The sequence below is a fragment of the Paralichthys olivaceus genome, chromosome 5, assembly GCF_024713975.1.
Source record: "Paralichthys olivaceus isolate ysfri-2021 chromosome 5, ASM2471397v2, whole genome shotgun sequence".
NCBI lineage: Eukaryota > Metazoa > Chordata > Actinopteri > Pleuronectiformes > Paralichthyidae > Paralichthys > Paralichthys olivaceus.
Window position 1 is genome coordinate 12469346 of NC_091097.1, and position 24275 is coordinate 12493620.

A 24275-nucleotide genomic window follows, 5' to 3' on the forward strand; every position below is an offset into this window, starting at 1 on the left:
CCTGTTTGAGTGAGAAGATGGAGGAAAGCTTGAGAAGATGGAGGAAAGCTTGTGTGATGTTCCCATATGTACATTTGAGAATGTGAATGACATTTACAGAAACAAGAGAAGAGAGAGAGAGAAAGAAAAGGAAGATGAGGTAAGGAGGAGTCCAATGGTTTTGCATGAAATGAAGCTGCGTTTGCTCAAGGCACAGGCCGTGAGCAACATCTGAAGGGTTTCCTGATATGCCACAGAATGAGTCACACTTCTCAGAGGCCACAATCAGTTCCTTGAATCGTTACTAATACGAGAGCAACTCCCCTCCCCTTCCTCTTTCCCCTCCCATTCTTCTATCTATGGTTGTCATTTTCTCATTCATATGAAGTGTGTCAGATAAGCTGTTCTGGCAGCGGCTGAAGGTTTCATTGCTTTTTATTTTTTAATCATCTAATTGGTTTATGTGTTTTCTTGTATCACATTTTTCACATTACCTTCAGCTGAGGAGATTGTGTTTTTACCATGTGCTTGTCTGTTTGTGTGTCTGCCATTTAGCAGGGGTACACAAAAAATAAAAGGGATGGAATGACAATGACAAGCTTGGTGGAAGGATGCGGCACGGGTCAAAAAATAATTCATTCAACTTTGGTGTTGATCTGTATCGAGGGTGGATCCAGAATTTATTTAACATTGCAAGATAGTTTATTTTTCCAATATGTCATTAATGTCATTGTAATGTTTAGGGGGATGACATTTATGAGTTTGCGCAATTTGGTGCAGATCCAAATAATAATCCTGATCTAATGAATTGAAATGTGGTTTCATAAAGGGACTTAAGGTCCATAGCGGAGGTAGGTGCACTATGAGTGCATATATTCTAAAGTACACAGTACACACCACAAACATTTCCCCCTCTTGAATTACTGCATAGGGTAAAGTTGAGCAGTTACAGTGATGCTACCACATAAATACACCAACGTCTTTTTTAACATTTCACTTTCAATTTACTTTAAAGGAAACCACGTATTTTCATCAGAATGGAAGTGATGCAGGGCAGGTTCATAGTAACACAACTGTCTATTTCCAGATAATTTCCCCTCCCTCTGTATGCAGCGTGAAAAAAATAGCACAGCAGACCTCACAACCACACACATGAACTCTGATCATGAACAGCAGGGGAAAAGTTCACAACCGTTCACGCTGCAGCTGCCTTTCACTTTAATACATCCCCAACAAGATACTGCACATTCTTTTCTTTCTTTCTTTTTTCATTTGAACATCTCCCTCAATCATTACTTCACACTACCCAGAGCTATTTCAGCACTTCCTCTGGCTTGTAAATTGAGCAAATGCATTTCTAGTTAGAATCATTTTGCAAGCATGTACTGTACTGTATATAGCATCTTGTTGCCTGGATATACAGCAAATGCGTGTAGCAATGTATTTTTTTTCCTGTTTTGACCAATGGTACAATTATGACATTAGTTCCAGTATAGCGTGATGTCTGTAGTTCCACTTCCTATATGGACATGGTTTGTGGTCAACAACAATATTAAACAACTCAGAATGTTTTGTTACTGTAATTGGAGAACTAACCGTGAAGTCACATTTTGGTAGAAGATGAACCAACATGATAAAATTTAATTTTTTCGACATATATATCCAGACAGGATGTATGAGTGTGTGTGTATGAGTGTGTGTGTATGAGTGTGTGTGTATGAGTGTGTGCACAGATGATGGGAAGGAGTGATCCTTCCCAGTTTACAGTCACTGTGTGTGCTCAGTGACTCAACCTGCTGGAACAGAGGCTAATAATCACCTTTGTTCATTCAAGGGTTTTCTGAGAGATTTCACTGCAACGCTTCAGACTCTTCCTCCGACTGTGATCAATAATCACCGACCAATTATAATAATCAGGGGTCTTGATGATCGTCCTCGAGGAGCTACTTTATAAGCCTGCCTCACACCTAATCTACGGTGGAGTGTCTTCATATAGCAAAAACACTGTGGTAAGAACACAGTGTAAAGTAGATTTGTGAGACTGTGTATTTTAGATCAAACCAGCACCACAACACAAAAGCAAGACAAGGGAAACTATTATGATGGTTTTGTGAACTATAATAAGATGTAATAAATGCAGAAAATGAGAGACGATGTATTAAATCCTAGTTTTCCTCCTCCTTCTCAAAATCTCTGTGTATTAAACACATGAGTCAGCCCAGTGAAAATGAGCCTGTCCGCATGTATCCTGTCCTCAGCTGACCCCTGAGCTCATTCTTGTAAAGTCCATGCTTACTTACCATCACAGGCGTAGAAATCGCATCCAGTAAAGGTTAAATATTCAACACATTTTGCTTTGGTTCCATGCGTAACTTTATATTTTCTCTCAGTTTGTTACCAAGCAACGTTTTGGACCGTCCTCATGCAAGACACAGTTGTTTCCAATCCTGTGAGTCAGTCCAGGTCAACAGCAGTTATTATTGTTTTCCAAGGAGTCATGAGTTCACATCTGAACTGTCCCTGTCTTTCATTAATACACGTTGCAATGCTTTCACAAACACAAAACATTGTTTCATCTTTTTGCAATACAATCGTTCAGAAGGAATCTTGGTTTATGCTCGCTCATGCAGTTAATGTGAATCACTGGGCAGCACAGTCATGCAGCAAATATTTCATTCTACTTCAGCTCTGGAGAAAAATAAGGCTAACTAGCTAGAATGGCATTCAGCAGAACCCACACCTCCATGGAGGCCCAACAGTTCCCTTGAATTCAACCAGGCCTTACAAAACCAACAAAACAATGTGGATTATGAAATCATGTTGCATAAGAATATTCAGTTTTGTCATTTTTTCCTGGGAAATATGTGACAATGTAAAAAAAAATTGTGTCACAATGTTAAAGAAATGGATAAAGAGCATTCCTGAAACCATACCAAAGTTGGTGGATGCTTTTTGGCACATGTCCCATCCTTCAAACCAAGTTTTGTGAAAATCCATTCAGTGGTTTTACGTAATCTTGATGACTATCAAACCAACCAACTAACCAACCATCCATCTATAGAGTCCGCAGAGGACTAAAGCAGGAGGTGCAAATGTCCAGTGAGACACTCCACAGTTTCTAAGGACAGAAGATATCAAGACAGTTTGTGGCGATAAGAGCCGACGACGGTGGTGTGGTGTTGTTAACATGATCATGTGATCTATGCAGCAGAGTTAATACATCACTTCCTGTCTCAGCCTGCTGCACCCGGCTGCTCCCCATCTCGCCTGAATAATATGGAGGATTTCTTGCTGTTGTGAACGCGTCTGTGCAAAGAGCCTCCCGCTGTGTTGTGTATGTGTGAATGGCAAACTCTGGGTTAACTCTGAAGCCAATTCTCTGGATTTTACCCTGAGGTCATATCTGAAAACGGTTATACACTCACATTTAGGGCAATTTAGAGTTTTCAATTAACTTGCATGTGTTTGGGCTGTGGGAGAAAGGCAGAGAACCCAGAAAAACCCCAGAGAAAGAGGAAGAGCATACAAACTCCACAAAGAAAGGCCCTGGTCAGTTGCTAACATTGCTAACCACTGCACCATTAAGCTGCTTCCCTAACACCAACCAGACAACAATGGAATTGGTCCCTGCAACTGTATTTTTTGTTTCACACTCAATGAGAGCTGCAGTCACCCAGATAATGTTCTGTTATGCTATTCTAAATGTGGCTCTGTTGCTACTGAAGAGACAGCCACTGGCATCAAAACACCATCTCACTGGACCTGCTCCTACATCTGGCCCAGAGCTTTGCTTCAGTATGTATGTGCTGCATTGAGCAAAATGAAATTAGCTATGAAGGTTATATGAGGGTGTTTTTTTTCAGCGTTGGTGATCTTGCCGTGCTGTTGCCTAATTTACTTGCTTGTGCTCTGTGGTGTCGAAAAATCCTTTTGATATCCAGCGCATCAGACATGAGTGTTTAAAGCAGCTCTCATCAAGCAACGCCTTGTAGAGCTTGATTGCTTGAAAATGGACCTCATGACTTGGAACTCATCAATCAAATATTTTCATGATTATTTAATTCTTCTAACACCCATGCATAGGGAGCTGTTTTGTTTTAAATTCATGTCAAAGGTACAGTGTGTACAATTTATTGATATCTAGTGTTGCAGCTGAACACCCCTTCAAAGTATTTGAATATAAAGGGCCTTTTCTGAGGTAAAGAAAACTACAATTCATATAATTTAGATGAAACAAACTAGTGAAAACATCATGAGGATTATTCTACATTAAATTTCTGCCAATAGTTCCCTTTCACCTAAATCTTACACACTGGACCTTTAACTGAAAAAAACTGATATTACTGATATGAGGGTTTTTTTATGTCGGAAATTAACATGACACACTTACATTCATTTCCTGGGGACTTGCCTAACCCTGAACCTTAACCTAACTTTGACCACAGCATTAACCTACAATTAAAACTAAACCTAACCAAACTTTGCCTTAAAACATATCTTAACCTTAAAATATATTCATTTATTATGGGGATTACTTTTTTGTCCCCATAAAGAAGACAATCCACATAATGTAACTGCAAACAGATGTAGGTGTCCACACCGTGAGCAATACACACACAGAAGCACACACTGAGCCTTGACTTTTTAAAATTTATGTTTAAAACATTTTCAACATTTCATGCCGATGGAAAGCAGCAGTAACTAGGGTTTCCCCAAGTTTTGATTCCTCTCCAGACGAGTGAGCTCATAATAGTGGGTTTAGGTTTGTTATGGTGTGAGAGCTTGTAAGACCTGCTCTGGAGTCAGTGTGTGGGCTGTGTGGAGCCCGCAGGGACACAATGAGCAGTGTACTGTATCAGATTGTTCCCTGCTCGCTCTGTTGTGTGTGAGCGGTTCCCGGAGCATTCTGTGTGCCATGCATTTCCCTGCAATGTGAGAGATGTGTGTCTCTGTGCCAGCGGCTTGGATACCTGTCATGTCCTGACAGGAACTTTGTTCTGAAAATGTTGCAGCCAGACCACGCCTCTGTTGTGAAAACAAGGGATATTTACACAGAACAATAAGAAGTTCTGTGTAAATACCCTTTGTCATCAAATCAAAGATTTATTAATAATAATTACCATTTTGGTTCTGCAGAAAGCCAAACCTGTTTGTACTTGTAATCCTTGGTTGCATTCATTTTTTAGGTGTCATCTGGGAATAATGGTATGCTCATCTCCTAAAATAAAACTCTCAAGACCCTCACACCAGAGAAATCCAAATACTGACACATTTTCGAATGTTATCAACTCACCAGCCTTTTTAAGTAAAAAGGTACAGTTCCTGTGAAACTTTAAATTTGTAATTAATACAAATTTTTTTGTCATCCAGATTTAAGTTTAAAATACAATCCTACAAGTTAGCTGGCAGTATACAAACCACTACCAAAATTTGTTCAACCTTCACCAGCTGCAGCAATAAATGTTCATGTTTATGGATACATTCAAATGTGTCCTTTTTTTACATATTTTTCTTCCCCATGATCCAGTAAGTGGTTTCAGTCTTTGCTGACGCACCATCCCGGCAGACCACATTCAAGGTCATTCAAGGTCATTTCTGGTCACCTGATGACCCCTGTTACAGGAAAGGCCACCTGACTAAGCTCTGGTTTCAGCTTTTTGTTCTCTTATCATAACCTCGTTGTCTAATATACACACTTACACACATTCAAAGTAAATATTATATACAAGCAATGTCTTTTGCACACACACAGCTGTCATATTATACTCAGTGCGTGGCTTGATGTATTAAATGGCTGTCACACTATCGGGGAGTTTCCAGTTAACCTCCTGCTCAGGGCTCTGTCCACACAAAAATGTAGCTTTATGTCTTTTCTTCTCTCAAGTGTCTGAATTCCAGCATTTGTTCTTGTTGCCAGTCCAGGCAGGACATTCAAAAGCTTTACTGAGAGCCAAACAGACGCATCAAAGAGCAGCAACATGTGTTTACATAGATGCCTATAGCAAATCCAGTTTCTCCAGTAGAAACATGTTGCTAGGTTTCTCTTGTATGCCTACAGTTATAGCAGAGCTCTGGATGTGTTGTTGAAAACCAACAATATATTGTAAAAAAAGAAAAGATTGCCTCATGGTGAGCTTTATTCAAAATACCCCAGGAATCTGTAGCTGCCCGCTTTTGGCACTTGACTGTTGTTGCATCAGTTTTGATTCAAAGGAATAAAGCTGGGATATAATCTATTATAATATTGGTTTTAATTTGCCAGTCTCAAGCAGATGAGAGGTGCACTACAGGTCTCTTTTTCACCACTGCCCCAGTTGTTGAATCAGAAATTGAAAAATGTGGTGTTTCCAATGGAGGCTTGATGGATTTCTATCGTATTACAGTTGAGAGCATCCTCACCTTTGCATAACTGGTTTCTTTGGAAATGTGTCTGCTGAGAAGGAGAGACAGTTAAACAAGGTGGTGCATGCTAGAATTACTGGGTGTGTTTCTGACACCGCGGAAGGAAATGTACACAACCTGACTATAAAAGAAAGGCCTAATGACTTTAAAGGACCCCTCCCACCCAGCTAACGGCATTTTTAATGTTCTCCCTTCTTGAAATAGACTAGAACAACCAGATTCCAGAAGCGGTTACACTGTAGATGTTGAATCAAGAATCTTCTTTAAAAGTATGCATTGCATGACTGAGTGTTAGCTAAACTGACAGAGCGTGTACTTTTTGCAAATCAGCAATTGGATGTTTCACAATCAGGAAGTTTCCTTTGTGCACGAAAACAAGTAGTGAGTTTCGCAGTGTGTTCATATTTTCATATTAAACTTGACTTAATTCTGTTTCTGCTGCTTTGCTTCACTTTAACTGACACTTTCATTGTGAACAGTGAGAGTCATCCTCACCATTATCACTTGCAGAGAAAATCTGTGTAAAGAATCGTTTACGTGATAGGAACGTGATGCCACGTGAGATGACGACTTCACATGGCATCTAATTAAACACATAGTTCCAATATATCCACACATGATTCACAGCAGCTGCTATAAAGCGAGCATCTTTAAAAGATGCAGAGATGGTCCCTTATGGAGTAGCACGAATACACCAGATGAGATATAGTGTTGGTACAGTATGAAAACCTGAAGGTGTCTGCAGATTTGCAGATTTTCTGTCAGTTGAACAGCTGTAAACACAGAACTAGCGAGGAAATGAAAAAGAGTTTATTTGAATCCTCATTACTGCAGGTAAATCAGATACCTTTGTATATCAATGAAGGAATCGAACAATGAAGGTCATTCATGTCAATGAAACATGAAGCTATGACAAGAAAGATAAGGTATCATCATACTGACTACACAAATGTGTAAAGAAACATGGTTCATGAGATGTTGACAGTCATACAGTTGTTTCTGTCATGTAATGTGTCTTTTGTTTAATGGAATGATTATGTGACGTTCTTCTGTGATTGTTGTAATGACAGAAAATGTGTCTGAATAACAGAACGGCTTCACAAAGCTTTCTCAACACACTCAAGAGCACAAGAAACTCACACATGAGCTCATCGAGGTGTTATGATAAGTTCATCTTCTCATGTATTTCATGCTAATAAGTCAAATTCAGAGGAAATCTTTGGGGAACTACAAGTCATACCCTTGAGTCATAATTGTGCTTCTGCCAGCTGTTACTCTTTGTCTGGCCCTAGCCAGACAAACAGCAGAAGGAGTGCCAAATTCTACTTTAGGGTTGTTATCTTAGAAGATAATGACATGATTTGAAGGTACAGTGTGTACAATTTTGTGATATCTAGTGTTGAAATTTCATGTTGCAGCTGAACACACCTCACCTCACCCTCCCCTCCAAACATGAAAAAGAACCTGTGGTAGCTTCAGTTGTCATAAAAACTTAGAAGATGTTTAGTTTGTCCAGGACTACTGTAAAAAACATGGCGGCCTTCGTAGATAGGACCCCCCGATGTAAATATAAAGTATTTAAATATAAAGGGCCTTTTCTAGGGTAAAAAAACTACAATTCATACAATTTAGATGAAACAAACTAGTGAAAACATCAAGGATTATTCTACATTAAATTTCTGCCAATAGTTCCCTTTCTCCTGAAACTGACACACTGGACCTTAAAGAGAAGTTGGAATACTAGGAAAATGATTTTGCAAAACTGTATGGTTTCACATGAAAAAGAAGTTCCTGTTTCTTGTGTTTTTTGGCACTGAGTGTGCTGATGTGTTATCGTAGGCACACACACAATGTTGTGGCTCTCATAATAACTAGTATAATTAGTTTAGTTCAGTTTAGTTTATTTCAGTCCACATAGACATTTTTTAAGAAAGGACGTTTACAGAAAAATAAATGAAGGAACAAAAAACAAATATATAGGATAAAAAGCTGTGAGATGAAGTGTAATGGAAATTCTAACTGTCTGCTATACCTTGTATGTAAAACTTTCCTTTACCTTTTGTGCATGAACCTTCCTTGCCCTTATAAGAAACAAAAATGCCACTGTTACAAAACAAAACATGGCACATAACAGCCACCAAGAGAACTGGCATTTATCCAGTACTGACTGCCCAGATGGGAGTACTGATTACGTTAACGTAAGAGTCATGGTTCAAATTGTTTCCTCTGTCTGACGATAGTTGCATGACTAGAATAATAATAATCATAAATATCTGAAGGAGGGAACTCCTCTTGGTCAGAGTTCTGCATCACATAATGGTGTTGAGAGCTCTGTCCTATTCAGCTGGATAGAGACTCTGATAGATTCACAAAAGACAGTTCAATCAAGAATTTTCATTTAATTTCTCTCACTGAGAATTTCCACCACGGGAAGTATGTGGCTTATTATACCTACTCTTCATACTAATTCATCTGGCAACCCTATTAGGCCCTTAAATGAATTCCAACAGAAATAAACAAAATGTCCATCGTTTATGCGAGCAGCATGTAGCCCTGAATCCTTCACGGCATGCTGCAGATTAAATAAAGTACACAGTTAACATATAAATACTGCATCATTTGGTTCCCATGGTGATGAGGAGCGGTTCCCCACAATGACTGGGAAGAATACCAACGTAAGAAGGCCAAATTGCGTCACCACACAGGCCCAGTGTCCTAACGTGAGAAAGACACACCCTATTCCAATAAAAGAATCTCTACTGACTCAAACACACACAGGCACACAGTGTTGTTATATAACAGTCCAATAAAAGCTCTCATATCTCATGATACTATGTAGATTATTTATAGAACAATTGTTCAAACTTCTTTTGTCTGCCAACAGTGAGCACAAAATGTCACGGGTATTCAAATACACTCGTGATTTAAAAGGAAATGATAGAGCTTTTACTCTAGGGCTTGAATATATTTTCACAACACATGCAGCGACAAAGAGCAAAACATGCATTATGCTCTATCTGCAGAGCTGTTTATTAGTTTCAGTGCGTGATAGCACATTGTTGATCGTTCAAAGTGTTTCCCACTGAGACAAACTGATCAGGAAGTGAGTCAGGGTACCACCTGTTGCCACATTTTTTCCATCGCACACGTATCTGTTTAGTGCTGTGTGATTGCTGATTACAGTTTTCATGTGGCTCGTAACACCACCATATGCGAAGCAGCCCTTGATTTCCCGTATTGCAACTCAGAACTGTTTGCACAATGTATTAATGTGTCTTGTGCATGAACCAGCCACCAAAAATATGTCATTTCACCCCGGGCTAGGCCACAACAGCTAACTTCTGCAGCTGTGACTCAGAGGGTGTTTCCTGGCAGTGTGGGAGGACTGTTCGGGATTTCTCTTCAGCTGACAGTGTTTACATTCACTACCTGCTCTACAGCTGCAGTCACCCATCTGTTCCTGGAAATGCAGAGAAGAAATGTGATCTATCAGTGATTTACCTGAAGCATCAGTATTTCAGCTACTGAGTGACTTATCACATGAAAGCAAAACTGGAGCAGTCAAACGTATTAAGTGTTTTATCTGCTCTCTTTTTCCATTTTATTCTTGCACTTTTGGACCAGTATGAGTAATGGTTTTGAACTGTTGTGACTGTATTGAATCTGACTTCTCACCTGTGAGCTACTGTTAACTCACGCTGTAGGTGTGTGGAGTCGCACTGTGTCATGGCCACGTTGTGGCTGGTGTGTGAGTCAAAGAAGCATTTCTACCACAGGACAGGGCCACTTTGAAAGTGGCCTCTTGGAACTTGTATGGCTGGTTTCCAAAAAAACCTGTGGGCAGATTTGCACACAGGAGTAGTAGGACTTACACTGACTCAAAACATTTATGCATGATTCCAACCTCAACTGAAAACCTAGGTTAAAGAACTCAGTAAACAATTCTGGAAAAATAACAACTAGAACAGTCCCCTTGAATTCAATCACGCTGCACAAACTTTCACACACTTATAGAAATCAGTTCCCTAGGCCTGCATGATTTGTTTTGTCATCAATATCCAGGATTTATTTACTGGGAAAATGGTGAAAATGTTAAATAAAAAAAAGCCCTGCACTATTAAAGAAAATGGAAATCCTGAATCAACACCCAAACAGACAGGGATTAAAACATAACCTTGTTTCACACGGTCAGAGACGTATTGTTAAAAATACATGTTTACTATTCAGGTTTTAATTTGCAGTTATGTTTGTCCACATATCAAAACGACCAGAGAAGAATATTAGAAAGTCATTTGAATATAATGTGGCACAACACCAACCCTGTGAGCTCAGCAATAAAAACACAACTTGGGACCTCTTCACAAAACTCATCATAATAAGCTGTAAAGGGGGAGAATATATGGCAGATATGGTGCTGTGGATTATATTAGATTGTAAAGGTGTGCATTATAACACTTATATGACAGAGAAGTGGATCGTAAAGTGAATGCTGTAATCCTAAAACTATCATTGTAGTGGCATGGAAAAGTGGGTTCAATGCAGGAAACACAAATATATCTGGGAACTAAGACTAAAATATAGCTATGTACTGTTGGTAGTGGCTTAAAATCACACTCTAATGTTCCTCTAATGTCCCTCTTATCCTCGCTTCATCTGGTTTCCTGTTTTGTCCTCAAAGCTGAGGCAGGACCTCAAAGTCTGCACAGACCTGCTGAAGTGGCAGAGGAGTCAGGTTGGATGAACACAATGAAGATGGACATGCAGATTTATATTATTACAGCCTGAGGTTGTGCATAGCGCAGAGGGAGTGGAGTGCTTACAGTAAATCTGGAGGCCTGCAGGAGGAGGAGGAGGAACAGGAGGAGCATGCCCGGAGAAGAGTCTTGGTGGGAGGGACTTGCGGCCTGTGGTGACTCAAAGCTTCTCCCTGGTTGGCTCTGGCAGCTGGCATCTGGAGCTCATTACTCACAATAACTCCATGGCAACCAGCAGTTGTGGAATTGTAAACAGACTGAGATACTGGAAAGATGAGTGGGAATCGGGCGCTTGACGTCTCTCCATGTGCTCTGAAAGCACCAATGAGGCTGTCGGCTTTTGCTGGGTACGCACGTGCTGAAGGCAAAGGGAGAAAATGAGGAAAAACTAACACAAACAGACCTTCGCCTCTGCACAGGATTATTACGATACCTTACGCAGCTCTCTATGTCAGAGTAAGTTTAACCACAGCAAAAAGTGAGTGCGTAATAAATGCTTTAAAATTAGAACATTGCAAACTCGTTCCAGTTCCTGTGAAACAACCATTAATCTTGCTTGTGAACAAAATATCAGTCTAAGAGAAGATACTCTGAAAAATGTATGATCCTGCTCTCTCTATATAACAACAACTGTATTTTGTTGACTTGCTGTAAATTGTTTAGCTTCTGTAACCCCTCCAATTGTTTTCGCATTGGTTGGTTCTAAGTAATAGTTTGAAGAATCACCAGACGGCAACATACAACATAAATCATTCAACATACTTATTCCGTAAGTTCCAGAAATGACAGTTCCAGATATTCTGGCATTGACCAGTAGCATTAAGTATTACAACATATAAAGTAAACAAAATTATAAAGTGTACCCCTGTTCATTTTTTGGATGTTGGTTTGTTTGTTTATAAGCAAGATTACTCAAAATCAACAGAACAAATTTCCGTGAAACTTGGTGGAAGGATGTGTTATGGGTCAGAGAAGAATCCATTGGACTGGATTTTTTCACTCTTTAACATTAACAGACATTTTTTTCAACATTTTCACAGTTTTCCCCAGAGAATAATTCAAGGATCTTGATGGAATAAATAGGAAACTGTTATCTATGAATGTCTGATGTTCAATGCAGCTTGACTGAATTTTATGAGACTGTTGGGCCTTGGCAGATGTTTGCTCTCTAATGAGTGCTATTCCAGTCTTGAATAGTCAACCATTTTTCACTTGAAACGTCAGACAGTTATTTGTGGTGCTATTTTCAAGAAACTTCACACTTGACCACCGAATGTTTTCCCTTGTAATCATTGGTTTCATGAAGAAATGAAAAATGTATTATGCCTACATAGCTCAGAGGCTTTCACATTTAAATTGTATAAAGACATCTACATGGCATATTAGTCATAAGCAATAATAATGCTACCAAAAAAAAGTGCACTATTTGGCTAGTATTTATCAGTCGATCCATATCAATACTGCTTATCCATTGAGATTTTATTGTATTTTGTTAAACATTAAAAGTCTTTGAATAAGTGTTTTAAGAGATCACATGTTATACGCACATTGTCCTCCCCCTTCATTATTGTGTGTTCTGCATCAACTGTTTTGAAAAAAGCTAGGGAGGATTAACAACGATCTTCCTGAGAAAACCCTGATGCACAGCTTCCGGAGATGTGTGTGGCTATGAGAATACCAGAGAATTTCTCCAGAGCAAAACACAGTACACGTTTAACAGACTTCTGCTGGTGGTCAGATTGGTTTCAGATGTTTTTGAGGCCTTGGAGGTGTTTTAGTGTGTAAAGCCTTTATAAAGGTTCCTCAGACTCCTCATTAAATACCTGATAAAGAAACATAAAGCACTGACAGATGTTCCAAACTGTTCAAAAGGCTTAGTTTTATTTAGGAAAATTTACACTTCACATAAACCCTCAATTGATCACAGACAATCACATAAAACACTCACCATATAATAAACTATGCAGAGTCGTATACGCACCATCTATCTGCTGCACTGTGGCTCAGACTTACTGGGAAACAAGATGATGGGATGATATTTTTAAGCTCAGCAATTTGGCAGCAGCCACAGACTTATTTGGTATTATCCCACACAAAGAGAGTATTTAATAGTCCCCTGCCTCCTCCTGCACTCACCTCTTTAAAATGAATTCAGCCAGAAAATTGATTCATTATCTGACCCATCACTTCTGAGTAAGGGTTAACTGAAATATTTTGTTTTACTCAGAAAGGACATGTATTTCACATGAGCACATTCCAAGAAAAAATGAACATTCTTCTGAAGCACTCTGAGTGCAAATCACCTCGGAGACCCTTTATCTCAATGAACCCTCTGCACTGAGAGGAAACAGTAAAGTGCTGCTAGAGCAGGTAGCGCCAGAGCGCCTTCCCGTAACCACGTTGGATATGGAGGTTATTGCAGATTCCTGTTCATCCATCATTTTAGCAGTTAAGTGTGCATGTATTCCTGGTCTCTCTTAATGATACTGTATATGTGCAGCAGACATGAGGGATCCATGTTTTCACAGGGCTGCCAATAAAGAAGCTACAGAACATCCAGGAAAGTCATTGATTGATAATCACAATTTATAGATCGAGAATTGTTTAATCCTTGTACAAAACAATATAATACTACTTTATCAATCCTGAAGGCAATTTGGTTAAGGACAAATACAACAAGACAAAGACACAGGATACAGACATTGACACCTAACCCCCCAAACATTATACTTAATAAAAAAGCAAATGCAATAAGCTTTAAGTGTTAATAAATAAATTGATGAATGAATTTAATAGTCCGCATGGCAGATAAACATTTAAGTCCATCCATCGATCACCTATGCCGCTTATCCATGGAGGATAGTGGGGGGAGCTGGATCTAATCCCAGTTGACGTTGGGCGAGACACTGTGCAGCCTGGACAAGCCGCCAATATATCACATGGCCAACATACGAAGAAAAACAAGCATTCAGTCTCACATAATTTTTTCTCTTTTGTCTCCAATTAACTTAATACTTATGTGCATTTGTTTGGACGGTAAGAGGAAGCTGGAGAAAACCCACATGGAGAGAACATGCAAAATCCACACATAAAGACCCTGGCCAAACTGGGATTCGAACCAGGTACCTTTCCATTTCCTTTCTTTTCCTCTGACCTCATTCAAATCTAATATGTACTAAAGTATTGACCCATAGAGAACTGACCATAAATCCTTGCTGGTAGTAAAAGAACATTATAGGTCTGAATAAATGGATTCTTGCCATAAAGTTTGACAAAAGAAAAGTGTCTGTTTCACACACAATAAAATGGTGTCTTTCCTACATACACATAAATTGACCAGGCCACCTTTTCAGAGGGAAGACACCCATCGAGCACAGGATGTGTTGTCCTTATAATAATAATTAAAATCTTAACAATGATGTTGCTGCTGTTGTATTTCCCAGGGCAGATGTTGGAGACTTTGTGTGCTAGCAATATTTTTGAAATAAAGTTCTGCAGATCTGTCATTTTTCTGTTGGCTGACCGTCAAACCTGCAGGTACAAAGACAGGATTACCGGACATGGTGCATCATGTGTTCCGGTAAATACAACATGTCTCTGAAGTCCTCTGTGCTGTGGTACTGGTGCATTTTTTTCACCTGAGTGTGTGTTCAAGTGCAGGTTGGGGAATATTTCTGAGAACACGTGTGCTCTTAAAAATTCACTTATGTTACAGGCAGACGGCTGCATCAGTATGAATGTGCATGTGAGAGCATGTTAGGTCACGCTAACAACCACAAAGAAACATTGTTTGTCACAACAGAACAAAGGAATTCCCTCATGCCATTACCTCACAGTTCTGCTGTATTTTGTCTGAAGTGGCCACTCCTATCAGATTCTGTTTAAAGGTGAAGCTGAGCATGTGCAGTTTTACAGGAAGCCAATCTCTAAGAGGGAAATGTGGTGATAACTCATTGAAAGCTGCTTGTGTACAGTGTATCTTTAAAAATGCAGCATCATGTAGAGCAATGTTTTCCCATGTGGGTTCAAGGCAACGACTGGTGCCCATTAAAGTTTCTGAGGAAATCATGAAATACCGTGAACTTGTGGTCTCTGACCCCAGCGGCAAGTTAAGCCGAATGGGATGTATAATATATAATGTTTCGGTGTTAGTGATGTAAAACCCTTAAAAGAAAAGAGAAAGAAACACTGTATGAGTCAGTTCACTCCACCTGTATGGAAACACAGTTATTCACAAAGCAGAATCAGAAAACGACATCTCATTTCATAGAAAAATAGTGCTCTTTATTATAAATTAACAAACGCTTCTTACAAACATAAATAAGTGCAAAATCTTATCAGTCTGCTCGTTTCGTCAAAACTTCTCAAATATCTACAAGCACCCTCAGCCAGTGGTTTTGGCCGGCAAGGGTTCATCTTTACAAAAGACAGCATGATAAAAGCTTCACCTCCACTCATGTAAACATTGTTTTAAGGACAAGATACGTTTTAGATGCCACGTTTCCTACATTCATTTGCATGTAAGTGACAATCCTGTCTGTGCCACAGGTTTGTGGTGTGTATTTCCTCGCCACTGGTTTTCACACATACTTCTGATTTTAGTTATAATAGCTCAGCAGTGGTACTCCTCTCTCAGTTTAAATTCAGTCGTGTTCCAACAAACTGTTGTCAGGTTTTAGGCAAATCTGGCATAAACCTTCCCTTTAAACAGAATATCAAAAATATATATTCTTTCCACATTTTATGGTCAAATAGAACCTCTTAAGAAAAAAGTCTGATCATAAAAGCCGGTCCAGCTTTTATGGATGGATGGTTTTCTGAGGCTGATGTGCATGAGCTCGACAGCCTCACAGCACAATAGTTAGCAGCAGCAGCAGCAGCAGCAGCAGCAGGACACGGAACCTGTGTGTCATCAGACTGGAGACGGCTGACTGTGATCCTCACTTCAGTTTTCAGTAAGTTGAACGTCATCAGATGGCAGAGGGGCAGAGGAGGCCAACGGTGTCATCTCTTATTTCAAGAGATATTTTTCTGAGGCCTCTTTGTGCATTAGTCCTCATCAGTCCAGTATTTCTTCCTAAATGAGAACATTAAGAGACAGATGCCCAAACATTTTTTAGAACAAAACTGTTCCTTCTCACAAGCTCAGTCCGGGGCCTGACTCTCCTGTCTCTGCTTAATCTTTACTCCTCACATGTCGTCAAACGTAGCTGCACTGAAACCATCCCATATTTCTTTGTGACACTCTTCTGCTCCTTCAAGAGCATCAGTCTAACTCCTCTAGATCGGAGCATCATACTCCTGGAGGAACTCCTTCAGAGGGTGAGGAAGTTGGTCTCTTTTAGACGAAATGTCCAAATGTCCATTGACCGTTTTCCTGCACAGGTGCTGCAAGGTGGACAAGCTGCAGGACAGAGGTCTGATGAGCTCCAGAGGGATCTTCTCTCCTCCAGAGTAAATGTAGGACATATTCCCACTGTGTGTGTTCCCCTTGCTCTGAGGCATGTAGTGATGAACCAGCTTAAGTACACAGTCAAAGCGGGGAGCAGACTGAAGGTTCTTAGGGTCTGTTTGCAGGTGAAAAGAAGCTGCGTCGCATTGGATGCGCAGGTTCTTGGTGCCCGATGCTGTTTTGACGACGAGCGTGAACAGGTGCCTGTTGTCAGAGCTGTCCCGGATGAGGAAGGTGCCGGTGGCCTCAGCCACCAGCATGGCATTGGCCTCCTTCCCAGTGATGGTGCCCCAGTAGAAGCCGCTCTCCTGGAGCTTGTGGATCGTGGTGAGGACCATCTGATACTGCGCCTTAGAGGTGAGCGTCTTGAAATGGTAAGGCAGCCGCATGTTGGAGTCCAAGAGGCTGCTGCTCATTGCGGAGTCAAACTTGCTGTAAGTTACCATGGCGCTTTGCCCACTCTCTAGGTAGCCTGGGGAACACCGGGCGCCACACAGACAAGATGAAGAAGAGGTGGAGACGAACAGGGGTTCAGAGGGTTGTCTGGGAGGGCACAAAGAGGTCAGCTCTTTGATTGTCTGGAGAAAAACACCTGATGAGAAAGAAAGGAAGAGATTATACATAACATTAAAATCCAGGTTTAAAGTTTTAACACACACTGATAAAATGACTGATCTGCTAATGCTGAGCTTTAATGTTCTCTGCGGAAAACTTTTTTTCCAGATGTGGAAGTTGTGCCTTTAAATTTGTGATGAGTGGGAAACTGCCCCACAGCGGAATGAGTTTTTCTTTTTCTTTTCTTTTTTTTAAAATCATCTATAGACCAAAAACAAAGAGCAGGTTTGTTTAGCTCTTCTTCTGAAGTGTTGTCCACGTGTTTAACTACATTTCCTCCATTCAATGAACTTCCAGTCGTTTTCGGGGAAACTTTCTTAGTGTAATCTGCCCTCGGGACTCAGTCAATTCCAGTAAAAACTACGTAAATCCCGATTGCGCAATTTACGCGGAACATTCACCTCCACTAAACAAAAACTCTACCCAACTTTTAGACAAACGTTAAACACTTTTTGCGTAAACGTTAACTGCTTATTATAAGAAAGTAAGAGCTTGTATAAAAAAATTAATTTAAAAAAAGCCTTCATTATTACCTTCAGTGTTTCTCCGAAGTGGCTCGTGTAATAAATCCAAATGCGCAGGAGTGAGAAGGCCGTCCACAGTTTGACCTGGATCTGTCAGGAGTAGTTTTAAAGTTAGTCTCTTCAGACTTGTCTCCTCTGTGTGTGTGTGTGGAGGAGTGTGTGTGACAGCCTGTGTGTTCCTCTTGCTCAGATCAGGCTTTTTAAATGGAGCAGTGGGGGGAGCGGTGTGAGGTGACTCCTCCTCCTTCCAGTAAGCCTCTCTCTCTCTTTCGCTCTCTCTCTCTTGGCACATTGTCAGGAAGCAACGATCTTATTTATTTTATTCAAAGGATTCCTGCTATGAGAAGTGAACACCCCCCCTCCCCCACCCCCTCATATGTTCCTCTAAAAGGAAGTTTATGAGGAATTCCAATCGATAGTCATCTACCTGTTTTTTTATACACTTCTCTTTTATTTGTATTAAATTCAGATTTTAACCTTTTTGAGATTTTTTTTTTTTTTTTAGAACAACATGATAATATGTTTTTTTTTCTCTCTTCATTTCTCAAAATTTCTTCTGTGTCACATTTTCGTTTCCTTCCCTGAAAGGTTACACTTCAGAGTGTGAGTTAATGATTCAGCCTTTACAGCCGAGGTGGTTTGTGTAATCGGATTTCTGAGAAATTCACATTAAACACTGAGCACCGGTTCCGCCTATAGGGGGCGCCAGATTTTGAGGAACTTGTTATGAGAGCAGCTGGTATCTAAGGGCAACGGGTTACTGTTTATATGCTTCCCTTGAGGCGTTTATGAGTGAAGTTCCCCAATATTTCATAAAATCTAACCTAAACTTTGATTGCAGACTTTTTCTTATTTTGTGAATAAATGTATCATGTTTGTTTAATTTGTATGTTTATTTTTATTAATATGTTCTTTATTAGACACGAATAAGTTGCATGTGGTAAAATGAAAAGAAAATGTCAGACAAGAGCAACATTTTTACAATTTAACAAAACAGTGAAAACAAAGCAGTTTATCTCCAGCTTCTATTAATAAAGTCTTAAAAGTCTCAGTTTATACATATTTACTGAAACATAATGTAAAGTAGTTGTAAACAGATGTTTATGTTTTTATAAGAAAATAATATAAGTGCAGGCTGGTGTATAAACAGATCCCATGACAATAGGTTATAGTAAAATACAGCTCAAGGATAAACGTGCCAATTGATTTTTTTTTTCATCAAGATCCATGAATTATTCTCTGGAAAATGGAGAAAATGTTCAAATACACCTTATCTCACAATGTTAAAGAAAGTGCAAAAAATAAATCCTAGACCTGCCCCCTAATCTGGAACCACACCAAAATCTGATGGGATCTTCCCTGAAAAATACAGCATCCTTTCACCAAGTTTGTGGAAATATGTTCTTGTGTCTCCTTGGTGGAGGTAACAATTTTGAATATGTCTTTACACAAAAGGTTACTGTACTTTTGATTAACATTTAAAATATGTTTTTTTAAATTGGTTTACACCTTTACCAGGTCAAACAGGAAAACAAATAGATAAAACTATTATTTGTCCAAACAGGTTTGTGGGTTTGATATTTTGAGTTTAATCTCATTCTTCTTTGCAGTTCCTTTGCTGTCTACATGCAGGTAATGTGTGTTAACATCATCGTCTAATCTTTGGCAACATGGGTGTGACTGATTGAGTGTTCATACCATCCCAGCAACTCACTCCCTGCTGACTCAGCCATGACCAGCTCAAGCCTCAGGTGGTTATTGTGTTGTAGATTAACTCCAGTCTATAGGTTCATGTCGATAGGGGTTTTAAAGTGCTGCTGCCAGAAAAAAAAAAAAAACAGCTCTCAAACTTCTCCCAGACTGGTCCTGGGCTCAGAAACAAAAAGATACACAGCATATGCTTTGGCGTTTCACCAGACCAGGACACAGGGAGGGGTGTGCGGGCTAAGGATTGACGCCACAGAGTCGGATGGTCTTTGGTAAAAGCCAGCTGTGTCCACTGAGGTGAGTCAGGTGTTGTCTGATTCAGGCCATCGTTAGGATAGAGGGGTGGGGGAGGGAAATCACTACAACTGCCTCTTAAAAGTCCACTTGTTTCCAGAAAATCTATTGTGTCATCACTGTGAGGCATGAATTCAGCATCCAAAGTCCCCCTGGGATCCCAACAAGAGTCAATGGAAGGAAAAGGAGCAGAAACCTAGAAAAGAAAAAAAAAAAAAAACCCAGACGATATTATTTTAGTTCACCCGGTTTCCATGGAAACCATTATGCACATAATGACAGAATGCAGACTTAGTTTATTAGCACATCTACTGTAATTTCTCACATCAATTTCACATGATAAAGTGGAACTTGAGTACAGCAAAGAGGAAAACACTGAAAAAAAATTAGACCTCTCCCTGGAAGACTTGTGATAATAAAATAAAGTAAAATAAATAAACCAAAGACAGTGTGTGCTTAACCAGAGGTCAACACTCAAATGGTCGGTCAGGCGAAGCAAACCGAGTGAGCTGGAGCAGAGAGGGGTTTCTACCAAAGGACTCCAGCCAAACGTCTGAGGCTCAGGGTGTGAGTCTTGGCAGCAACAGATTTGGCTCTGTAGTCTCTACGTATGTGCTTTTCTGTGTTTTTTTTATTTCTGGTAGGTTTAAAGAATCTAAATTGTAAATCAAGAAACACTTGATTTGATGTTTTTTTATGTTTCTCAAATGAGAATGCAGGCTCATCTCAGTGCAACCTCTCCTACAGAGTCATGAAAACATAAATACAGTTTAAATTCACATGCAAAGTTGACAAATTCGGAGCCTGTAAAATGAAGCCTTTGCATGATAGCTTGTTGGTTTAAACCAGTGTTTAGTGGAAAAGGCAGCTGTTTAAGTTTTCCCACACTGACTCAGAAATTTACTCTCATGGTTCCAGTAAACCCACTGGGTACGAGAGGGGGGGAAAAAGGCCAATCCTTTCTTTTCTTGACTGGAAACAGGAGGGAAAAGCAGAAAAATGTTATTCAACAAAATATTTTGGAGCTGCTTGGTGAATTGCACTGAACAGGGGGATCTTTAAAAAGCTTTGCAAGTTGTGGCAATTCTGTGAGATTTTGCAGTGCTGGCAATTACAAAGGCGCCGCATTTTGTTTACACAGCTGAATATAGTGAGTCCTGAATTCAGGTTAAGTCAACATCATAAACAAAGTTGTTTTATTTACCATGGCTGCATGGACTAAAACATTTTCTTTCTTTTTAACTGAAACCTTCATATGATATTACATGAAATCAAGGGTTTATAGCAGAAACGGAGCAGCTGCCGTGAGACATACAAAATACTGTATGATTGAAATCAACTACTGTGGAAATTCACTATGACTGGACAGTAAGGTTTATCACTGAGTCCAATTCCGCATATCTTCCTTGTTTTAATGCCAGCACTGGTCTGCTACATGCTATCGCTCCTCACAGCTGAAGGCCTGTTACCGTAAAACTTCCTTGTTGGTTGTGTAAGATCACTTATGTGTGATCATCAATAATCAACTAATTATTTCCTGGTAACTGTCTCTTTCACTCCTTCTATCTCACAAACACACTCATGTTTCTCCTTATTGTGTTGCTTTCAATGCTGTTATTTGTGTGTATCTGTGAATTATGGGAAGTTGAGAGTTAAAATCAAGAAACAAAACCCTGAGTGACCTCACTTTTTTTCGCAATTGGTATCTGTATATTATATATGTGTGTGTGTGTGTGTGTGCGTCATGTTGACTACAAACATTTTACTGTTGGTATGTGGAGTGACGCCAGGAGTTCCCTGAAGAACATTTTGTTCACAGATACTAATCTTCAGCCTGATTGTGCAACTCCACTGAGTACTTCAGTAAATTTACAGGGAAGATAACTTGTTATTAACTAAGTCATTATTCACTTTTATTACATTGTTATGCTGTGACATGTAAAAAGTGAAGAATTAAAAAAAAAAAGGAAAAAAATATAATTCTATAAAATACAGAAAAACAGATTCGACAAAATTGGAATATACATAGAATCTTTAATGTGCAGAAAACTTATTTCTGGTCATGTACCAAACGTGTGCTCCACCTTATCTGTCTGCATGTTTGTTTTTACTAAACCCATTTTCAGACAGAGCCTTTTTATGGCAATGAGCCAGTTACGTGGCACTTCATAAGTACAAAAGACAAAAATCTGGCATTCCTCCATTCCTATCACATGCAGTCTATTTATGGCTGCCAGTACCATCTGTGTCATGGCTGTCCTCTTTGAAGTGTCAATAGAAGAACAAAGAGACATTAACTTTAACCTTTCACACCCAGAACATTATCCTCAATAATGTCGCAATCACAGCTGTTCCGGGTAAGAATTGAGACTTTTCACCAAATCACAACTTGAAAATATTGATTTTCAACAGTCATCTATTGCATCCACAATTGCTCATATACATTATCCTTAGTCTTTATTTTATGACGTCTGCCGGAAAGATAACAATCGGCCAACTTTTCATCTCCAGGAACAGCTCTAACATTTACATACTGACAACCAGGCCCATTGACACGGTTAGTGCCAATTCTGCACTTGAGGCAAGGAAAAGCTCTTGATGTGAAAACAGGAGAGCTGTTTCCATTCTCCGTTGACTTCACGGGTGATTATCTACGGCCTGATTTCTTCCCTTGGCTTCTACTTTCCCATCCTGAGCCACTGACAAAATAAAAGGAATGTCTAGTGTTGTTGTGATAAGAATGTGGGTCACGTACCAATATTTCATCCATGTGACATAGAGTGGGGAGCTTCAGGGGACAGCTATTATTGAAACCAGCATCACAGGACTGACTTCTCCAACACTGAACTGGAATTTCGAAACCCTATTTTTTCACAAATCACATACAGCTGATGGGGAAATGTGGAAATTACATATTTGGACATTTAGTGCTAGCTCTCGATAATAAATACAGGAAATGCATGTTGTGATGAGGGTCAGTGTGACTGCACAGTCATGGTGTTGGGGAACAAGTCAAAGGAGAGAATGTCACAAACATCATCAGATCCTGGATCCTAGTTTGTCATCGGTTTCCACTGTGAGCCACATTGTGCTACATGTGGTTGTTAAACACATCACACCTCAACATTTACTGGAAAACTGAAGCTCAAATATCTGACACAATAGAGTAAAAGTCAGCTGATGAACAGTGAAGCACATGAAAATAATCTTGCTGACTGTAGAGATTCTATGTAAAGACAATTTACATAAGTGGTTTGACACTTATATAATATAATATATAAACTTATTTACTTTCTTCAGAGAGTAAGATGAGATGATTGATAGTAATCTTGTATTGTTAAGGATAATTATGCTCAGTGTTTAATACCTATATGGAAATGGACGTAGCCGTGTGTCTGAACTCTCCATTAATTTTGTCCATATGACGAAACACGTTCAAGCAATATGACTGTGGGAGACGAGGAAGAAATGTCAACAATGGAAGAATGTTTAAGGAGGTAAAAAAACTACAGGTAATTATAAAGCTGCTTTCAGACATGCACTGAACTCCACAAATCCTCCGTATATTTTCTCTGGAGGAGGTACAAGTGTAAAAATGTATAAAGTCCATAGAAAGTCAGGAGAATCCGATGTGCGAACTCCCAGAGAAATAAGCCGAGCTATACACGTAGAAGACACCAACGAAGATGTCAAGAAAATTTGTTGGGGGGTAAGAGCTGGCGACGGTGTCTGTGTGTTGTCAAGTAAATCACATGATCTCCGTAGTGGAGTTAACACGTCCCTTCCTGCCTCTGATTGAATAATGGGGAGGATTTGTTGCTGTTGTGAACATGTGCAGAGAAGCTCCCCCTGCGTTGTGCATGTGTAAAAGGCAAGACTCTGGGCAAGAAAGCAAACAACAGGTTTCACAATGTACAGTAGGTCATGTGCAAACTAGGACAGAAACTGATAAGCACCCTGAAGGAAACTCGCATTTCCCAGATTACAATCTGCACTTTCCTTCTATAATGAGGTCACACCGCTGTGATGGTGTGTGCTGTATCTGGAGAATTCCCGTCTTCCTCCTTCCTTTGAAATGACCGATGTTGTCGAGACCCTGATGAACTGCTGCCTCAAACATTCTGCCTACATCATGGCAGATAATTTGATTGATCCGACGCTGCCCGCCTATCTCGGCTCTCCTGCCACTGCCGTCAGAGTCACTTTATCAGTATCAAATGCATGAGCGACAGAGGACGCCAATGACATAATCGGGATCTTAAAAATGGACTTTGATTCCCACCAACCTCAGAAATAGCCTGCTGATGTCATGGCACAGATGGTAATATATCTGTCTGCACTGCAAAAGCAGTTTGGCTGAGAGATGCTGTTAACTGAGAACACCTTGTTGAATGCTCTAAAGCAAGAGGCTGTGCAGCCAAAACTTACATATGTGCATGTGCACGGAACACCCACATGCATGTACCGGCACACAGTATTCATATTCAAATCAAATATTATTCTGGTTATCCATATGGATCTGCACACGCATGCAAATGCCACACACAC

At 39.8% G+C, this 24275-nt stretch overlaps 1 protein-coding gene and 1 long non-coding RNA gene across 2 annotated transcripts; both read right to left on the reverse strand.

Moving 5' to 3' along the window:
- Window positions 1-15397: 15397 nt before the first annotated feature.
- Window positions 15398-18053, reverse strand: socs3a (suppressor of cytokine signaling 3a). The gene is made up of 2 exons (XM_020094150.2): window positions 17736-18053; window positions 15398-17179 (listed from the first exon to the last, which is right to left on the reverse strand). Exons 1-2 carry the CDS (start codon window positions 18016-18018, stop codon window positions 16416-16418), a joined length of 1047 nt encoding a protein of 348 aa, XP_019949709.2. The 5' UTR covers window positions 18019-18053; the 3' UTR covers window positions 15398-16415.
- Window positions 18054-18600: 547 nt separating this feature from the next.
- Window positions 18601-22584, reverse strand: LOC138407723 (uncharacterized). Its single transcript, XR_011241049.1, has 2 exons — window positions 22483-22584; window positions 18601-19923 (listed from the first exon to the last, which is right to left on the reverse strand). It is a non-coding gene; the product is annotated as an uncharacterized lncRNA (long non-coding RNA).
- Between the last annotated feature and the right edge of the window lie 1691 nt (window positions 22585-24275).

Coding starts and splice junctions, on each gene's coding strand:
- socs3a (XM_020094150.2), bottom strand. CDS start 18,018: ATGTGCCAAGAGAGAGAGAGCGAAAGAGAGAGAGAGGCTTACTGGAAG. Junction 17,180..17,735: donor ACTTCGGAGAAACACTGAAG/GTAATAATGAAG, acceptor CTTTCTCATCAG/GTGTTTTTCTCCAGACAATC.